This window comes from Lepisma saccharinum, chromosome 24 (genome assembly GCF_977018435.1).
Source record: "Lepisma saccharinum chromosome 24, izLepSacc3.1, whole genome shotgun sequence".
NCBI classification, from domain to species: Eukaryota; Metazoa; Arthropoda; class Insecta; order Zygentoma; family Lepismatidae; genus Lepisma; species Lepisma saccharinum.
Window position 1 is genome coordinate 49611358 of NC_139252.1, and position 21888 is coordinate 49633245.

The 21888-nt window shown below is 36.9% G+C and overlaps 2 protein-coding genes across 4 annotated transcripts in view; one reads left to right on the forward strand and one right to left on the reverse strand.

Moving 5' to 3' along the window:
• Trm1 (tRNA methyltransferase 1) overlaps positions 1-7160 on the forward strand; it is a 43613-nt gene extending 36453 nt beyond the window's left edge. The window contains exons 8-10 of one of the 3 annotated variants that reach the window (XM_083111019.1): positions 447-667; positions 2278-2583; positions 6766-7159. In XM_083111019.1, coding sequence (XP_082967145.1) covers positions 447-667; positions 2278-2583; positions 6766-6904 — 666 coding nt within the window. In that variant the 3' untranslated portion in view covers positions 6905-7159. Of the gene's footprint in view, positions 1-446; positions 668-2277; positions 2584-6765 lie in introns of all 3 variants that reach the window. The other 2 variants (XM_083111018.1, XM_083111017.1) reach the window with 2 other exon arrangements.
• Positions 7161-12531: 5371 nt separating this feature from the next.
• Positions 12532-21888, reverse strand: part of LOC145978245 (histone H3, embryonic-like) — a 39979-nt gene continuing 30622 nt past the window's right edge. The window contains exons 3-5 of the mRNA XM_083110728.1: positions 17343-17436; positions 14716-14855; positions 12532-12998 (exon numbers count right to left, since the gene is read on the reverse strand). Of these exons, the coding sequence (XP_082966854.1) occupies positions 12830-12998; positions 14716-14855; positions 17343-17436 (403 nt within the window). The 3' untranslated portion in view covers positions 12532-12829. The remainder of the gene's footprint in view (positions 12999-14715; positions 14856-17342; positions 17437-21888) is intronic.

The window sequence follows — 21888 nt, forward strand, 5'->3', positions numbered from 1 at the left end:
GCTTACAGTCCTGACTTGAGTCCATTTGATTTCCAAATTTTCAGCCCAATGATGAAACACCTCAGAGGATGCTGTATATGCGTCAGACGCAGATCTGCAGGTGGCAGTGACAGAATAGTTTACCTCACAACCCAAGGACTTCTTCTACCAAGGCATTCATCAGTTGGTACCCAAGTGAGATAAATGCCTTACCTCATATGGTGAATATGTGTAGTCAATGTCAGTAATAAACTCTGTACATGGAAATGGACTTTTTCATTTGATGGCACCTTATACAAATAATGAAAATATGTAAAATATGAACCAAAACCTAATATATGTACGAATATGGAATATAAAAACTGAATTTTTCTAGTCTGTATACCATGATGTGCAACGATTTAACTGATTTCAGCTTCATACGTAAATATGTATTTACATATAAATGTGTTCCCTGCTTATTACAGATCGGTGGTCCTATATGGTCTGGTCCCATTCACGATGCAGATTTTGTGGAGCGACTTGTAGATCTCGTGCACAGTAACCGAGAGGAGTTTGGAACAGCCAAGCGAATGGAAGGAATGCTGACTGTGATAAAAGAGGAGCTGCCCAATGTACCTTTGTATTACACTGTGGACAGATTGTCTAATGTTATCCATGTTTCGTCCATGCCCATGATTAAGTTCAGGTAAGCACCTCTCAAAGCATGTGCATTCTGTACTAGATGCGAGCGATTCAGGAATGAATTGTGTAATGGAATGAATGACTCCATTAATGTATGAGGTGCATAAGATTTTTACATTAAAAATATATTCGATATACAGATTGTCCCAAAATAATGTTTACATTCTTTGAATGTTAATTACAGAGAAAACTATTAAAGATGACTGAACTTTTTGTATTTGAAGCTGCAATCTCTACGTTGAGTGTTTGTGAGCGTGTGTAGGTCCACTAGTCAGTATACATTAGTGTACACAAAATGACAGAGGTGAGCAATTTTTCTTTCGAGAAACATAACAAGTGTCGAATATCCACCCGATCTCCTAGTTTAACACTGTTAGCTTTCTACCTGTGGGAAACCGAAGAACGATGTGTACGCCACAAAGCCACAGACACTGGATTACTGGAGACATGCGATTGAAACTACCTGTGCTTTCCATCCATGGAAACCATATCTGCTATTTATCTGTTCATTGCAGATGATGTATTGCTGGCAATGATGGTCATTTTGAACGTCTATAATTTTAAGGTATCTGGCACCAAAAGAGTCCATACATGCTGTTATTAGTGTTCCTGTTTTTAACGTTCAAAGAGTGAAATACTATTTTAGAACTGTATATTTGTTGGAACCCTGATTTTACGTATTCCCACAATATACAATCTTCCATGATAGTCCCAATAAAGCATGATGTAAAATTTTTCTCAATTTTTACATTTTTAACATTTTGAGTTTTTTCACTTGGTTCTATAACAGAAAATCAAAGTCCCATTTTATATATGCAGCAGATTAACAAATCAGTTGATATTAAAAATGCATTCTTTAAATACTTTTGCATGTGCATGATCACTAAATATTCTAGGGATAGACTGAAATAAAATGAAATAAATGAAAATAAAGTACCAACATAAAGTATACCAATACTGATTCGATGTACAATTAAAAATATTCTATGAAAACCTTGAATTTATCATGTAACCCAAATGTTTAATGTACAGTGTTATTTTTTTTTAATTGTAACAGTTATTTTTCACCTTGAAAACCTGGAATTATACTTGAAGTTTTACTGGGTCATGTGTAGACATGTCAGAGGGACTTGCTTGAATGTAAGGTAAAGGTAAAGTTCGCCATGTATATAGCACCGTGCCATTAGGCACATTTAGGGGATGTGGGGTAGGACCCCACACATTCTCGATCTCGCCCATTTTGGAGCTGATGTGATCAGCAGCATGCTCTGGCCACCTTTATCCTCCAGGGTTGCCCCCAGGTACCCATTGATTTGAGGCTGGGTGAGCCCCAGAGCCACTTTATGCGGGGACAAGGCTGCAAAAATTCTGACCTTAGATCACCCTCCCCGGGAATTGAACTCTGGTATACCACAAGGCAGTCAGATGCCCTACCGACCAGACCATCGCGGCTCTTGCTTGAATACAAAGGGTCACAAATTTGATTCTTAGTGATGGCACTTTGTATAGTGGGTTCAGATCCAAATTTATATGGCAGATGCAACTACTTTTTTATTGTTGTTGTTGTGCTTGAACATATAAATAACTAATAAAACACCTTTGTCTTATTCCAAGGTCGGCCATTCTGAATGCTGGTTACCGTGTATCTATTTCCCACGCTCATCCAATTTCTGTGAAGACAGATGCACCACCAGATCTAATCTGGGACATTCTTCGATACTGGGAGAAGGAGAATCCTGTGAAGAAAGAACGCCTCACTCCTGGCAGCCCTGCTCAGAAGATCCTGTCGCAGGAACCGACCAATGAAATCAGCTTCGTGGAACATCCGGATGCGAATCCACCTTCTCGACGAATGGGAATCACCAGGTTCCAAGAGAACCCCTCGCCATGTTGGGGACCAGGAACGCGGGCAATGACAAGGTAATGCCTTTCAAATATCGTTAAAATATTTCATCATCAATTCATGTATAAAACTTACCATGACTAGTATCTGTGGCATATGTATTAACAACTGTTGGTTTGAATTTAATCACTGATTCAAACTGATGCTATTCCAGTGTCTGCATAAGATGAAACTAAAACTCCATAGCGTAACAGCTCATGGTCAGTGCATAGGATCCACATTGCCACTATTTTCTGACTTTCGAGACCGGAGCCTGGTACTCCTTCTTCAAATACGAGAGCAATTCGGATAAAAACCGCCATTTGGTTATCAATGACAGACACTTAGATACAGAACTTTTATTATACACATTAGAAAAGTACAACATTACATTACTTTTCAACATAATCACCATTCAAATTAAGTCACTTGTCATAACACTTTACAAGAGTTGAAATTCCTTCTGCAAGAAAATCTCCCACCTGGGAATGAAGCCACCCTCTAACAGCATCGTGAAGCACATTGTCATTGTCGAAGCAGTGCGACGCAAGCCACTGATTCATGTGTCTGAAGAGGTGGTAGTCGCTCAGTGCCAAATCTGTACTATAGGGAGGATGATCAAAAACATCCAAACAGAACTGCTCCAAAAGTTCTTGAGTGTGTCCAGCGGTGTGCGGGTGAGCACCCACTTCACATTTGGCAGGATTTTCTACTGGAGCGTTCATTTTCAATTGTTATAGCAAACGAGTCAACTGCAACACAACTTTCTCCTTCCACTCCTCAGTGCTTACTGAACTACTGTGCACAGCACCACAGGACTGACGTTGCTATCCCCATCTATTTCTTGCACATGGCCAAACGGAGGTTTCTTTCCAAATTGCCCTCGTAACTTCCAAATTATTCTCACATTTCTGGTTCAAAACTGAAATTTTGGGGACTCCCATTGGGAACTGAACCTTGGAGCACTCACACCAATGGCGAGAGCTCTAACCATTTGGCTATGCTGGAGCCATAATAACATGAAAAATATGCAAATACACTATAGCCATTCAATGTGCAGTAAAAGTGGACTTTGTGATTAAAAATAAACTGTTTTAAATTCAGGATGGAGCAGATGAAATTTTAACGAATTCTGATCAATTACTGATAAGATATTTCATTGATCCAATATCAAAGGACAATGTTCCATGCTCCAGAAATCTGGAAATGTATCTAAAATTACCTGAAAAACTTTGTCTTTTGAGGCGGTCTTATTATCCTGGAGGTTACGTAAAATTCGAAATTTTCATTTATTTTCCACCAATATTGTGTGAGAAAACTGTATTTTGTGATTGCATAACAGATGTTTCAGTATTCTGATAGAATTCGTGAATAGTTTGAAGCAAAACTGGTCAATTTATACATACATTTGGAGCTGAATACTCATCCACTAATATTAATCAATATTATGAATAATTTTTAATTGCTAAAAATATACATCAGTGTCGTATTCGTGGAAATCTGTAAGAGTAAGGTTCAAAGGCCCTAATTTATTTATTTATTATTATTATTATTTAAATCATGAACAGCATATTACATGAAAAATAGAGTGATGATTAGGGAATGGATTTTAGATGCAACATCTTTTCAAAAATGTAGCTGTTTTCACACAGATTGTTTGAGATGTGTGTGTTAGGACAAGAAACCAATTGAAATGAACACACTTTGTTGCACCTTTTTGTGAGATTATAACATTTATCCCCCTTTTAATCCCTCTTTGATGCTTCAGTACCTTTTTCCTTCATTTTCTTTCATGGTTTGTTAAAAAATTTGCCAGGAAAATACATTATTTTCACTCTTCTTGAGCAGCTACATAAAATCCTATAGTCTCATTTTGTAGAACAGAACAAGAGCTATAAAATGGTATACGAGGGCCACTATTTATATTTTGAGCCTTGGCAACACTGATTGAAGTTAGGTGCGGTTTGACATTTGCACGGAATCGTCTGGCATTATTGACCATAACGTATTTCAAATGTTTTGTCAATAGCTTGATTGGTGTTGTTTATGTTGCCTTGGAGATTGCGCGACAACAATAAAATGGAATTAACTCGTGAACATTTTTGTGCGATGATTTTTTACGATTTTCGACGTGGATTATCAAGACAAGAGTGCATCGATCAACTTACTTCCGCATTTGGCGATGAAGCCCCATCCTTTGCCACTGTGAAACGCTGGTATAACAAATTTAATCGTGGCCGTCATTCGTTCACCGATGAGATTCGCGAAGATCGTCCAAAATCAGTTGTTGTTCAAGAAAACATTGATGCTGTGCAAATCCTAATACTGCAAGATCGTCATGTGACATACTGTGAGATTGAGGCAACCATAGGCATTAGTTCCACCAGCATATATAAAATATTACATGATCATTTAGCTGTGAGAAAGGTATGTTCTCGTTGGATCCCACACAATTTGACAAAAACTCAAAAAGACACTCGCGTCAATTGGTGCAAACAAATGCTCAATAAATACAATCGTGGTGCTTCAAAAAACGTATATAAGATTGTAACAGGTGACGAATCATGGATATATGCATATGAGCTGGAACGTAAACAGCAGTCGACTGTATGGGTGTTTCAAGATGAACCCAATCCAACAAAAGTTGTTCGCGCTCGAAGCACATCGAAACAAATGGTCGCCTGTTTTTTCGGGAAAACTGGTCATGTGGCAACTGTGCCTTTAGAGGAACGTAGAACGGTCAACTCTGAATGGTACACGACAATTTGTTTGCCAGAGGTCTTCGGTCAAATACGGAAAACAAACAAACGCCGTCGGATCATTCTTCATCAAGACAATGCCAGCTGTCACACATCTCGTCTAACAACCGACTTTATGAACAGTCAAAAAATCGAATTGATGGGTCATCCGCCGTACAGTCCTGATTTGGCACCCAATGACTTCTTCTTGTTCCCGAATGTCAAGATTAAATTGCGTGGACAACGATTTTCGTCAGCGGAAGACGCCGTTGATGCGTTCAAAAACCATATTATGGAGGTGTCTCAAGAAGATTGGAAAAACTGCTTTGACAAATGGTTCGATCGAATGCAAAAGTGTATTGACCATAAAGGAGAATACTTCGAAAAACAATAAAGCAGTTTTCAATACCAAATTACTGTTTTTTCATTGTTAGGCTCAAAATATAAATAGTGACCCTCGTAATTTAATCATTGCAGCCCCAGTAGTTCCCAAGATAATGTAGCAATACCCGTGAGAAAAAACAAACTTCAATAAAACCTATTCGGCAGAACCACAGTTCCCTATGCAGTTCGTGCACATTATACAGGGTGATCTGTTTGGGTATGGATAAAATAAAATGGTTGTGAATTTTTTTTGGTCAAATGTAATTACCTGAAATATTGTATACAAAAGACTGAAAGGTGGGAGTTTTTATTTTTATACACTACTAACAGTTTGGTACAGTTTTCAGTTTTCTACATGACCTCCATTGCAAACTCTGCACAACTCATAATGGTGATTCAATTCATTCCACTCTGGTGTAACATCTCTGGGGTGATTCTGTCGAAAGCCTTTGAGATTTTTAGTTTCAAATCATCAATGTCTGTGGGTTTCGGTACTTTACACCGTACTGACGATGAAATTCCTGTTGGACTTGTGTAACACACACACATTCAACATGCCAAATGACACATTTAGCCCATTGCTGGTTCGTAAATGCCATTTTAACAATAACGAATCAGTTCATTGTTGCCAACACACTACAGCAAAACTCCCATGTTTCACGCACGAAAACATCAACACGAAAATTTTCCTACTATCACATTTACGTTTTTGTTAATGTTTTATTTTATCCATACCCAAATGGGTAACCCTGTATATAGAAGGTGCAGAAAAAGAGAGCATTGATTTTTTTTTTACCATAAAATCCCTTGCCTAGTTTTACAAATCTCATATACACATCTTCAGACTCAGTGGAGTTCCCAAAAAGGACCTACTAAGCTTTTAAGTAGTTTTAGCTAAATGAGTTGAAACTAAATGTGAAGTAATTTGAAAATTTGCCAGCCCTGTGATTAAAGACTTATTAGAGTAGTAGTTGGTGGCATTACATAAGAACATAACAGGCAATGTAACTTGCTATTTTGGTACAAATCGAAAAGATCCAGGTAAGTCGAATGAATTGGAATGTTCCACGTGTGTCTCACAAATACCAAACTTTCCAGTGTGCAGGCAGAGAAGAAACAGGAGAAGAAAGTGAGGAACCAAGGGAAGAGAAGAAGATCCCATTCAAACAATGCATCCTCAACAGAAGAACCTAAAACGCAAGTCCTGAAAGCTGATAAGATGTGTAGTTCACGGTGATCTTATTGTTAACCATGTGGTTTGAATTTTTATAAACTGAAGATAAGTGGAAGATTTCCACAAATAAAATTATGTTTATTTTTTATTTTTTTCTGTTTTAGTGTGAAAGCTGATAGTGTGGTCAAAGCTTTGACATTTTACATTATGCTCGGTTAATTATTACTCCACTTCACAGCAAATTACACAAATAACAGTAATGCACATAGTTTTAAATCACAACACTGCTCGATAGTGGATATGCTTATTATTTGCACTAAAAATAGTACATTAAATTATGTACCAATTACTATGATTGAAACTATGCAAAAATGATCTTGTTATCTACTTCATTTGTTTTCAACAACTGGTTGCTAAGCAACAAAATGGCATACTATTACATTTCTTCTTCTTTTTTTATAAACAGGGAACACCGATTTTAAGTTCCCGGCTTTTACATTTTTCCATATTACACATTCAATCTTGATGGTCACAAAATAGCAAAATGTTATAAAACTTTTTCATTGATTTTATATTTTCCCGTATTTTAAGTTTTTTCAGCTTGGTCCTCTAGAAAACATAAAATCGAGGTTCCACTGTATACGTTTCACAATTTGAACTTAGTCACAAAGCTGGTGACAAATGGATAAGGTGTTTACACATGAAGTATATAATTTCATGCTGTGTACACACTATACAGTGGAACCTTATTTTATGTTAAAATTGCATCTTCCCTAATTTTATATTTTCTTACATTTTGTGTTTTTTCAGCTCGTTTCCCTAAAAATGTAAAATGAAGGTTTCAGTGTATATTCAACACTGGTTTACGCAGTCCCTCCCAAAATTTTGAAAAAGGAAATGAAAATTTCAAATGCAACTAGGGAAAAACAAAAGTGGTGAATGCAAACTCCACTTAAAATGATCCTTGATAACCATATTTGTGTTTAAACAATTTTCATGAAGGTTACAAATGACACGAAACATTTCATGGTGTACCACTCCTAGAACACAACTATGAAATGTCCCACTCCCTCCCCCAAAAGTACTGCACAGAAGCCCCACTATGTTTTGATGATGTTAGCATTAGGGATGACCAAATGTGGATAAAATTTTATCTGGATATTGGATATTCTGATATTGTGTGCATTATCCAGACAGTTTTATTGTTTTTCCATTTTACACGCTATCCACATATACTTTTATTCATCATTTTTGTATTTCACTATACAGATTTTCTACAAATCCTTAATCAGATCTGTTCTATTCGGATTATCGAGATATCCGTTATCCCTAGTTTGCAGATCAATGTTTAGAGTTGTATTGTACAGGTGATGTTCCATATTTCTGTTTCCAGTGTAGACCATTACCTTCATTAACAAATGTTACAGTATCTAGGTTGGAGATGGTAATGCTTCACAGCTTTGTTTCGAGGTGGTGGTAGCACTGAGTTCTGCCACCCCCAATGAAGGCATTGGACCTTTGAAATTAATCAGAAAACCAATTAAATACTAAACTGCGTTTACTATGTCCACCATGTATTTTGGTGTGTCAGAAGAATATCTGAGCTTGAACTTGATTAACAAATGTACATTGAAATATGTGATTCAAGCTGCTAGAGACAAATCCAAAATTCTTTACTTTTCCTTAACATTATATAATGGCCCTCTGCTTAGGTATAATTGCAAATTAGAAAAATAGATATTTTTATTCAATGAAAACCCCTATTACAAGTCCGGCTAAGATGAAAACTGAAGCTTTAGACTTGTTTTAATTATTAATGCATGTTAAAATTAATGCTTCAGATTTCATTTTAGAATGGCCATGTTACATTATTTAATATTTTTACAAAACTTCACGCATATAAGAATGTAATTCTTAAGAAACAGTAAACAAATCTTAACTGCAACTCAATCCAATTTTAGATTTCTAAATATTCAATTTTATCAAATCCCAGTACAGGTATGGGTATATAACAATGAAAACTCAATATACTGTAAAAAATAGCGAACATTTTTGACCTCAAGCGTAATTTCTTGACTATCTTGGCCTACCGGTTGATTTCTTGACTTTTTCTCGATTTTCTTGATTGATAAGACACCCTGTTAGTTCACAGGAATGAGTGACTTACTTGACTTAATTCCTGTTGTTCCCTGTGGACACCTCGGTTTCTCCAAAGTTCTTGGTTTTGAATCACTTCTGGCCAAAAGATATTCAAAAATTTTCTCAGGCAGCGATTGATGAAGGTCTGTAGTTTAGAGGTAATCGTTTTTGTTACCTTCCATGTCTCAGACCCATATAACAGTACAGACTTAACATTACTTCGAAAAATACGAAGTTTGGTCTTTATATATAGAGCCTCACAAAGGTACTATTAGCTTGTTGAGTAGTGTGGTGGCAAAAGACGGAGGGGCTGTACAGGATGTTTCTCAACGTATCAAAAAGCAAATGGTACAGGAATGAATACTGTACTATAAAAACAGTAGTTTATGACTGGATAAAATGTTTTTCAGGGGGAAGAGTTATGGTCACTGAAGACAGAGATTGTGATGGCCATCAATAAGAATAAAGCATTCCAAACATTGACAAATTAAGAATGAAAATCATTGGCTTACTATCGGGGGACATAGCAGAGCAAGTGAACATAGCTACAAAAGTCTTAATGTGATAAGAGTATGTACAGAGGTTGTTTTCGATCTATGGTGACAATTTCAAATGCACCTACCTTAAGAGAAACCATGTCGTCACCATCGGAGTGCTCTATTTGGTGGCCCTGCATCTTGGCAATTGCCCGACAGCGAAGTTTCCACTGTAGGAGACTGGTAGGAATTGTAGTCATGTCCAGCCTCAACCACTGCTCCTGACAGGCTTTCCATAGCCCTTCAATGATGCAGGGTCTACTGTGAGACAAGGCTTGTTTCAGTAGGCCGAAGGTGCAAAAGTTCATCGGTGAGGCATCAGGTGATTTAACTGGAATGTCTGTGAAAGGAATGGAACGAATTCCAGTTTCTTCTGCCATTTGTTGGAGGAAGAGGCAGGTTGACTTGTGTGACTTGACACCTTGTCTTGATGCACCCACACACGATTCTGGTCTCTCTCGTAGAGATGGGGACTGTCATGGCGATAAACAGGTGTCAGGACGTTAGCCTGATAATAATCTGAATTAACCTTCGTATTTTTGGCAACATGGTGTATGCTGTAACCATCTTTGAAAGTCCCCCACACCTGTCGATCGATAAAAAATTGCACGTGGCTTGTGACAGTCATCAAGATAAACATATGTCTCGTCCAATGTAACAACGAACTTCCACTTTTTACCTGACAGGTGCTGCTCATAAAGCTTTCAACAGTTGGTGTGACGTTCCTGGATGTGTTTTGGCAAGAGCTTATGAACACGACCCTTGCGTCGCTTTTCCAAACCCAAATCGCAGTGAATGATGGTGTGCACTGTCTTCAGTGATGTTTGTAGCCGATTCGCGATACTTCTCTGTGGCTGGTTTCATCCTGGTGGCCAGCACCCTGACGTCCCAAATGTAGCTGGTGTGCGGCTAGTGGCAGGTTGGGGGTTGACCTGTTTCTGCCCCACAGGAATCATCCCATGCCTTGCCTTACCTACCTCTTTCAACACCCATGATATGCCATTTTTGGACACAGTGAATCCACGCTCCTTGCACAGTTTTATAATGGCACTGTAACTGTAGTTTACATTGGAAAGTGCAGTTATGTAACCCTCCTAATATGCACTCATTTTCGGTGTCATTCTTCCCGATATGCAATGACCACATCTGTCACACACAGTCAACGGTCCAACGTGCCCACATGACTGGGAGCTTCGTTCGCTTGGTGGTGCTGCTCAAGGTGTGCAATTTCGTCACCATAGATCGGAAACAACCTCTGTACAATGTATTTTATGGCAGAAAATCATGGGACAAAGTGAAGCCTCACCAGAAGGTATGGTCTCTTTCGCAAGCTGAACCTTAGCAAATCAAGCACAGCAGAAAGAAATATTGAAAACAAAGTGCCAAAATGCACCAGGAACCGCAACATTTATGTCAAACATTGATCGTTCGAAAAGGAGAAACCTCTCCCCATGAAAGTTACATGTCTTGAACATGACTGCAGAAATCTGACAAACTATCAGACCTATCCATGACAGATTACCGCTTTTTTAAGCACCCAGAACAATTTCTGCAACAGCAAGTTCACCGACAACCATGCAGCAGCTCAAAATGGCATCGCAGAATTCTATACTACCAGAATGAGCAGAATTGGTTTTTGTTGGCAAAAATGCATGGATTCTAATGGTTTCTTTCATTTTTATCTTGTAGACGTTTAGACAATTTATGGGGATCGAATATGCTTTCTTCCCATGGTTCTTATTTCAATTGATAAATGATATTTCAAGCTAAGATATACATATCCTACTTTGAAGTTGCTGGCTTAGAAACTTAAAAAAGTTTTGCGCCAACCTAATAAACAATTTTAATTTGACTCGCACTCATAGCTATATCAGCCTTGCAAACTTGTACATTTAATAGACAATATTCGTAATGACAAAAAAAAGTTAGTCTTACATCAATGAAGTTAATTTTGGTGGTTGTATTAGACCTTGCATTGAAAACAAAACAACTTTATTAGCATTATTTTTATCATAGTTTAATATCTTAAAAATATATACATATATATGTGAGTTATACACTTCACTTCTACAAGAAGTTGCTGTTACAAAGACAAAATTTCTTGTTGCAAAAAACAAAAGAAGAAAAAAAAGCACAACATGGCAGATATATTTTGTCAATTATTAATCAAGTTCAAAGACATTATAAAAACACAATTTGTACTTCGGCTTAAATACATTACATTCTACCTTACCAAAGAATGTACACATTACATAATTAGAATTCTTCCGAATGGAAGACCCTAAAAAGGAGTGACGGAATTGTGTACAACCACAAAGAATTTCATATTTACATTACAACAATCATGAATAAAAACAAGATTTGAAAAAGAGCAACTCTGTACTATCATGCATGGACAGCATCATTTTAATTTCCATTAAAAAAAAAAAATTGAACCTTATTAAACCTATCTTGTATTATCTTTTTCCTATACTGATTTGTACATAATGGCATCTGATAGTTCTAATTCAAGTATTTGGTCTATATATAAAAACCTAACACACAGAAACATAATTAAAAAGTAGATGTATTCCAGAATTTTACAAATTGCATACTGGTTAAGGGAAACAAAGTACTTGATGTCTACACATTTTGTCTGTAATCGCACTGAACACGTCCTCTTGCAGCCGTCAACTGAAGTTACAATTATTTGAGATTATAATCAAAACTATTTAATATGTGTTCATTTCCAGTATTGTTTCCTCTGTTTTGTACACAGTTTTAGGAAGCATATAAAGCCTATACAGAAATGCAGATCTTTACAATGTAGGAAACTTCATTATAAAACTTCACGAGCGTATTATTGATCTGAGAAAGAACAGTCCTAGGAGAAATGGAATCTGACAAATCAATAAATACATCTTCTGTATTAAATTTCAGCATCTCATTAAAATTACAACATAAGTAGCTAGCGTTTAAAAAAATAAAATTCTTGCTCCTCCAGTTTCGTTATAAAATAGCATATTTTAATGCAGAATATTTCCATCTTTTCTGTGGTTGATGCCAGGCATTGTTTTTCACTTACGATATTCTAAGGTGTGACTGGTGCTTGCTAAACTTGCCGTTGGATTGGTTAACGAATGCTGACAACCTGTAGCAACGTCCACACATATTGATGAATCAAGATGCACTTGATAAATCCGCCATATGTTACATCAGTAAAACTTTGTGTCTTGTGGTTGTGATATCCATGAAATTTCAACCAAGGTAAATTCTAATCTCACAGACCACTTTGGTATGTAAGTGCACACATGCACGAAGTACACTTGGAGGTTTAGTTTACAATGTCCCCCCTTCCACGGATTCTTCTCGCGAGTTGAAGATCCCTGTCCATCAAGGTGACTCTCTTTGCGTGGATCGCACACAGCAGGGCATCTTCGAAGAATTGTACCAAGTACGCTTCGGCTGCCGTCTGCAAAGCTTCAACTGCTCCGGCCTGAAGCCTGAAAGGAAAGAAAAAGTCAATAAAAGCGGTAAAGTCCTTCCATGTTGCATGAACTGCACAGAGGGTGTGGAGGTAATGTTATCAGTAGGGCACAGATTTCTATGTATTTACATGTTTTTTTTAAAAAATACCTAGCAGACCTTGAGAATTTGTATGCGCACCACCGAACATGTGTTTTGGGACCTCCCCTGACAGAATTTTTTAGCACAAAATTACATATTTTCAGTGTTTTCACATAAAATCAAATATTTCAACAATAGAGAGTATTTAGTACATATTTTCCTTTTTTAAATAACATAAAATTACATATTTTCATTGTTTTAACATAAAATTAAATATTTTAACAATAGATAAGGTTTAGTACATATTTTTCCTTTTTAAATAACAAATTTTACATTTTTGGGAAACCTCTGATTTGCCTTTGACTGATGCAGTACATGAGGTTGATAATGCCCTTGAAGCACTCCGAAACATAGGCGGAAAGAAGGCCGACACAATTATACAAAAAGCTTGTTCCCTATTTGAAGGAAACCATGGTTTCCAAGCCATGCATACTGTAGCTGCTGCTTTGAATGGTGACACATCTGCATCGCTTCCAGAGGGATTCACAGTGAAACAACTGGCTTCATTTAAATATGCAAGATTGACAACCTGTGATGTGGAATACACCTTTCTGTGTTACAAAGCCTTGTTCCAGGACAATCATCATTCTTTCACAACTGACAACTTAAGGATGATATTCACCTCCCACTGCAATGCAAGCTTGTAAAGGTAAGACAGTTTTTCCTGTAATTAAAACAAAAAAATGTGCCATATAATTTTGTTTTATAAGTGCCTAAATATTTTACATCTTCTTACCACATAGAAATCCGTGCCCCAGTTATCAGCACCTCCGGTGTGGAAAAGGGGGGGGGGGGGGGTAGCACAGAAACTTTCATTTCGTGTGGTTAAGTGTTTACTTACATTTTTAGTTATCTGCCCTCCTAGCCCCTTTCCTTGCTTTTTTATGTCTCTTTCTCTGAGTGTGTGAGAGATGGGGGGGGGGGGGCTACGTTGAGTGAGGTTTGCTTTATTGCCCTCCGGTAAAAGCCACCTGATATACAGTGAAACCTCGATTTTATGTTTTTCGGGGGACCAAACTGAAAAAACGTACAATGCTGCAAAATGTAAGATGGGCAAAAATTTTATAACATTTTGCTCTATTGGGACCATGAATATTGAATATATATTGCAGGGAACGTAAAATGGGGTTACACTGTACATGGTTTGGAGTGCTCCAAATTAAACTTACCTTTCTAATTCTTCTTGGTGTTGTAAGAAACTTAGCATTAACAATAGTTAGGAGATACATGATTTTGTTTCAAAACCTACAACATTTCTATACTTTTGTGGCCATTCTGTATTCCAAAATAGACATTCGAAGATAATAAACTACAGAATCAAAAGTACTACAAAAACTTGAATCAAAAATAAAGATTTTGTACAACTAGAGAAAAGTTTTGGGAAAAAAATGTTCAAATGGCAAATTTCAACTTCTTCCCCCAAAATATTTATTCAAATGTTTCTAAAAAAAATAAGTTAATATCTGAAGTTATTTAGGGATACTATAATAAGCAGTCTGAATTTGGAATGCAGCTACCCACCCCTTCCCCAGTCTTATCTACTACAGTATCCAATCCTGGGCAGTTCCCTCTACCTACTATGAATCAACCTACCTGTACTGTTGAGTTGGTTCAAATTGTGAGATGATCTCCTTAACCACCCTCAGGAAGGGAAGGGCAGGTATAAGCAAATGTGTTGATTTTTGATAATGTCGAATTTCTCGCAATGCCCGCATTCCACTTTTAGCTCGTCTCTGCCAAAAAAAAAAAAAGTTCACAGAAGCACATGGAAATGATTTCTACAAATCAATTAATTTCAAGGTAAACTTATGTTGTTTTTTTTATCACCACCTGATACTCTTCTGGCATTTTGGTAATTTAAATGCAGTGCAACACTTTTGCGTAATCTGGTTATCCTGAAAGTTCTACAAAATTTGAAGTTTCCATCGATTCTGTACTAATATTATGTGATATATTTTTATTATTATTATTCTGATGTAATTTATAATATTTCAAAAGAAAATTCTGGTAAATTGATGCTCATAATTGGGAGTGGAATACTTGCCCACTAATATTAATCAATAACTTTTCATTGTCACAATTCTCAAGCATTTGTCTCAGCAGGAATTGGTATGAGTATCAATGGTTATCAGCTCAGCTGTAGTTTTTACGTATCATAACATAATTGCAAAGTGGTTCTTAAAAAATTAAGATTGATAGGTCAGTGCTCAAAGTCCCAACCTTCACTTACACTGGATGATGGATAGAGGCATGCATATTTCGTTTTTGACGAAAATATGAAATGTGAAATAACACATTGTAATGTTAATTTTTCATGTTTCTGAAAGATGTGAGGTTCATTTTCCTACCCTGTTTTGTCACAAAATGATGCGAAATGAACTGCAAAATTCGAAATAGACTCTCAAACATGAAATTTAGATTGCAGATTAGGCACACACAGGAGATGTACTACGTAGAAATTAGTTTCTTTAAATCAAATTTTGAATTATATTCACATTTTTTTAAACCAAAATGTCATTTTATGCTGCTTTTTCACCGCATTAACAGCAAAATTTCATTTTAATTACTGCTTTTGAACCCGAAATTGACTGTTTTTGTACCGAAAGTTTGCTTTTTTATTTACCAAAAAATATGTGCCTCTAATGATGGAATCTTACCACCAAAGGATTCCAGATTTTGACATGGGTGTTACTTTGTGACTGCCCCTTCAATTTCAACTAATCACCATTCATCCTCATCATTGCAATTAGTCTAAAAGACAGAAAAGAAGTGTAAAACTAAGAAATCTGTCTTGTTGTTCAAGCAGATATAGTAGTTACCACTTCAGTGTTAGCACATTAAGCAGTCAACTTTCGACCTTGATACTGAAGAACCTGGGTTCGAGTCCCAGACTGGACCTGTGTGTGACTTGTGAGTGTCCCTTTATAAATTTTATATAATCATCACTCATATTCATCATCAAGATTACTGAAAAGCAACAGAAAATCAATATTAAATAACAAGATATACACATGCAGAGGGATGATTCACAATCTTGTTGCTGAGCGTTTTATTGTGTGGTCATTCCATCAGTCATAATAAATAATAATAACAACACGTGGCTCAACAGCCCTCGAAGGGCCTAAGCCGATCTCCCACAATCATACCTAGAGGTGTGCAGATCTTCAACTGGTATTGGGGTGACGTGGGGTCAGCACGTCGAACCCTCGGCTGTTATAGCAGATTTCCGACACCGTGTTACACTACTCACTCGTAACTCCCCAATTTCCTCACGATGGTGGGTTGCCACCGGTCCTACAGGCTGAGAACCCAGGTGGACTTGAACCTATGCCGTCCCCAGTCGGAGTCCACCAACTATTGATTGATTTGCTTTATTTTACTTCGCTTCTTGTGCCACTATCAGCTAATTTGGGAAGATGGGGATGAGTGATGATATGATGAATGGACACTCACAAACATCCATGCCCAGGATTCGAATCTCAGGCCCCTGGCATCGTAGCGTGATGTGCTAACCATGGAGATAGGATTACAAATGCAAATAGCTAAATATAGGTCATGTCTCATGAACAAAAATAACTCTAATTTACTAGCGATGGGCAGATGTGAAATTTTGGCTGAGACCGTAATGCTACTGATCCAACATAAAATTCCAAATGGTTCTTGAAGAACCTGAATGGTTCATTGACCTCCTTAATAAATCTTTTGAAGTGACTGCAGTGCAAAAGAAGTTGCATATTTAGACATTTACTTCTTTAAAAAGTAGGGCATGTAGATTATCCATAAAAATTACAGCAAGATGGCAGAATTGTTCACTAAATTACAAGATATTTATAGATATATCGGAACGGTAAAATAATCTGAAATTTTACCGATAAACCAACATGCTTATATCGGCCGATACCAATAGACTACCGATTAATCTGTCCCATCCCTAATCTTTATTAAGCCTTATCGGCACATACAAGCAAAATTCATAAAATGTATAATGCATAGTTTGTTTAAATCCACTTTATGCTTAGTGAGACTAATTGGTATTCGCCCTACAGTTTAAAATGTAATCTGAACAACTGTGTGTCCACCAGGAATATCTTAGCCACTACACCATTAGGCAAACCCTAACATTTGATGATGACTATGATAAAAGTCAACATATACCTGGGGAGTGCAAAATATGCAACAACTTAAAGCATTTATTTTGGAAGAAATCAATGCCGACATACCTTTGCTCTGGGTGGGGTTTGTGCTGTTTCATTTCTTGTTCTGCGAGAGGGCGAAGCAGGTGTTCCTTCTCTTCTCTTTGGAGTACCAGATCTCCTGTTACAAGTAGGGGGGGAAAGCTCTTTTTATAATGAAAATGGAAGAGTAACATTTCAACATATTGTGCAGGCATCTACTTCAGTCACACAGAACCATGAGGCTAACAAAATATGCATGTATTAATGCTGATGGAATACCAATATATCACTCACCAATACTGATAATAAATTTAACTTAAAATACTGTTCATTTGTAACACCATTAAGCCTTGTTTCCATGATATCGTATCAATCCCTAAGATTATATGTTTATTTTATTAAGTCTCTCTGAACGCTTCACGTTGACCAGGGCATTCACTTGTTTTTCTCAGTTGTCTCAAGCCTCTGAGGCATGTTTATAATGCACAGTGTTGCGCTATGCAAACCTCCTGAGCATTCAGGAAAACAGGTAGTTCCTTCTGTTTATGGAGTCAGCGGTTTGCATAGTGGCAATTAATAACACGATTCAGCATAGAGGAAGAGCTCGATGGCCTAGTGATATAGAGTTGAGACAAGCTGAGAGGGGACTGATTTTTGGGATTGAGTTGAGAGAGAAGAGGTGGTTAGCAGAGCAGTAGGTCAGAAGTGGAACGACGCTTTGGTCGACGAATTGGAGAAGCTAACAGAGGACTTCGCATATTTTATTCAGCTTAATACTTCAGATAGACAGGTAATTATCCTAACACCCAGCCATGATTCAGGTTCAACGGTTCACAAAACCCAACGAGTGACCATTGTCTTTTCTGTAGTCTAGTTCCTTAGTGTGATTTTGTACCTTTCGCATTGCCAAGCGTTAACTCGTCATGCTAATGACGAGTGCTCTCATCAGAGGATGAATGATGAGTAATATACATCACCCATTGATTAATTGGTTAACAGTCTAGGTACTCGTAAGATCCCACGAACTTTAAGGTTCGTTACGATATGAAAAACTCAATATGCTGACCAAGGCAGAAAATTATTTTATTTTAAAACATAAACTAAACGTAACGTTTCACCTTCTAGCAAGGTCTTCTTTAGATTCTGCACCAAGTACAAATGTAACAAGGTACAAAACAGGACGATATATATACACAAAAATACTCCCCTCCAGACTATTAGAAAGTAGTTCTGAAACTTTCTAGCAGGTGGCTCTCCCTTGTCAACTATACTTTCACCTAAAAGGATAAACATATTTTCTTCCATCTAGAATGTGGTTGTACTCTTTATCTCACGCTCTTTTTCCTCCATTCCTCTTCCTTCTTCTCTCCTCTTTCTCTCTTGTCCTTTCCACTCTTTCTAACACCTTCTTCCATTCTTTGTTCATCTTCAGTCCCCTATTCCAGTTCATTGTGTCTTCTTCACCTTCTTCTCTATTTCCTTGGTCTCCTTTCATTTTCTCACTAGTATTCTCTTCTCCCTTCCTATCTGCTTAGCCTCATCCCAATCTATGTCATGTCCTGTTTCTCTCGTGTTTAAATATCGCATTTCTCTCTCTCTTATGTTGTACATCATCCCTATGTTGTTTCAACCTGTCTTTCAGCCTCTTTTTCGTTTCTCCTATGTACACACTCTGACATTCTTTACATTTCACTTAGTAGATAATCCCTTCCTCTTCTGTTTTCCTTTTTCTTGTTTGCATTCTTCGTTAGTCTTAAGATGCTTCTCCCTTCCTTCCTGTAAGTTTTAATGCCCGCTTTTCTAAGCATTTTGTGTATATATATCACCCTGTTTTGTACCTTGTTACATTTGTACTTGGTGCAGAGTCTGAAGAAGACCTTGCTAGAAGGTTGAAACGTTACATTTAGTTTATGTTTTAAAATAAAATAAATTTCTGCCTTGGTCAGCATATTGAGTTTTTCATGTTCATTTGTGTTGCATTTGATATCAAAATTACATTTTAAGCAATTAACGAACAATTATAAGCATACATAATACATAGATATACAGTTGAGACTGCTTTATAAGTAACTCAGTTCCACATAATTCTGTTTTGTCGTAAATTACTGTATGTCCTGACAAAACATAATTTAAAAATGTGTTAATTAAACTTCATTTGTACCTAATGTATACTACCAATAATTATGTGTGGAGCAGAGACTTGGACAATGACAGAGAGAGAGAAAAGAAAGATGCAGGCAATGGAGATGAAATTTTTAAGGAGTACATTGGAAGACTAAAAGGGATAGAATAAGAAATGAGTAGATACGACAGTAGGGGTGATGAAGCTTCAGAAGCCCAGGACAGAATAGAGCGGGCACAGATGAGATGGTGTGGACACATGAAGAGGATGGATGCAGAAAGACTACCAGTAAGAGCTTACAATGCACAAGAGTGTTAGAAGAGGAGAAGATTGGAACACCATGGAAAGAGAGGAGTGGTGGAAGACCAAAAGAAAATGGAGAGGCTTGACTTCTCTGCCGACCCAGCAAGAGACGGGAAACAGTGAAGGTTGATGATGTACGTAATTTGGTGTTATACGTACTAAGTTTCATAAAATACAGTTGAATTGTACATAACCAGGTGAACTCGAAGCTACTACAACAATGTTACAAAAGTATACATTTCTTGTTACAAAAACACAAGGCAAGTTTCAAATACAAAACAGGATAGGAGATAGCTTGACATTTGCCATAATAAAAACTGAACAGCGGAATATTCAGGGAACGTTTTCAGTTGCTGCTGGTCGGCTATTGAGAACAGAAAGAGGAAAAGTTACATCCTTTACCAGAAAGTAAAATTTATACAGGAACCCACATTAAACTAAAACTGAAATAGCTGCAGATTTAGGCATCACATATACCACACTTTGCACAGGCATTATAGTAAAATAAATGCTATTTTCGACAAATTTTTAAAATTGTGTAGTAAATTGACAAAACGCAGCCGTCAACAAGAGGGAAGATATGCAAATTTGGAAAAAGTGCTTCTAATCTGTATTTAAGAATCAAACTTTCAGATTCATTAATTTACCACTTTGTGATAGAAATAACCTGTATTACAGCATTTTAATAATGATATGACATGGTACCTGAATCTGATTTGTAAGTACTTCCCAGTTATACGTATTACTTTCTCTTCACCTTGACATACGCATAACTCAGGTTCAACTGTAAAAGGTACTGCATATGAGGTTTAAATTAATGGAAACCTATTTGGTCATTCCATGCCAAATCAACAAAGTCCACAACCCGATCATCTCAGAATTTTCTAAAACTCTACTATTTGGTAGTCTTCATGAAGATATGAAATCCTGAGAAATTGTAGCTTCTGTGTGGCGTAGTTATGGAGTTTTGGGGGCTTGAAAATACAAACAAATGTTTAATTTTAGTCTGCGCCCGAGACTTTCATGGATAATTGCTCTTACCCTAATTGATGTAGAGAGCTGGTTGTAGTCTTGTTTGAAAGGACATGAAATAAGCTTTTCAACGGTGTATCACATCACTATGTTTAGAATAAAATCTTTTCAAGGTCATCCACTTTGACTTTGGACCTTGAACTTTTGAAGATGCATATCTGGGATATCATTGGAACTGAAATATATTGTTAACGCAAGGTTACACTATAACATAACTGAATTTGAAGTTGGGACGATTATGGGATAATTAAAGAAAAACAATTTAATTAGTATCAGTGTATTTTTTCAGCCGGTCATTTCTAGTGGTAGTTTGCAACACTTTTGTTATTTACATTTAAGAAAAATATGATTATCTACAGTAGTGAAAAATGGACAAGAATGTTTGTTTCCTGAGGAATAACTTACATGCACCATAGTCCACAGGTTGTTCTTCAGTATTCATTCATTCAGTCCTTGCATGGCAAGGTGGCTTTCGTCCGCCGTTGTTAAAAGTGTACAGTACGTTCTTCTTGTAGCAGTGGAAGGGTCCACTTTTGTTAGAACATTGCACGTTGGGACCCAACAAATGTCCAGTTGGACCAAATGGGGATATAAAAATGGTCCATGAGGTTGAAGAAAGTTAATTTGCAAATCACCGGTGTCTTCAGACACTTTCTGAACACACACTAGCCACCAATTGTTATTATATTCACAAGTAAAATATCCAGTAATATTTGTAAACTCTAAGGCATTTGAACATACAATGAAACGATGTTCTATAAATTCATGACATGCAGAATAACGTTTCATAGCAAGTCTGCAATGCAATAGTGCAGTGTTGCAAACTCCCACTAGAAATGACCGGCTGAAAAAATACACAGATACTAATTAAATTGTTTCTCTTTAATTATCCCATAATCGTCCCAACTTCAAATTCTGTTATGTTATAGTGTAAGTTTGTTTTAACAATATATTTCAGTTCCTAAGAAATCGCAGATATGCATCTTCAAAAGTTCAAGGTCCAAAGTCAAAGTGGATGACCTTGAAAAGATTTTATTGTAAATATAGTGATGTGATACACCATTGGAAAGCTTATTTCATGTCCTTTCAAACAAGACTACAACCACCTCTCTACGTCAATTAGGGTACGAGCAA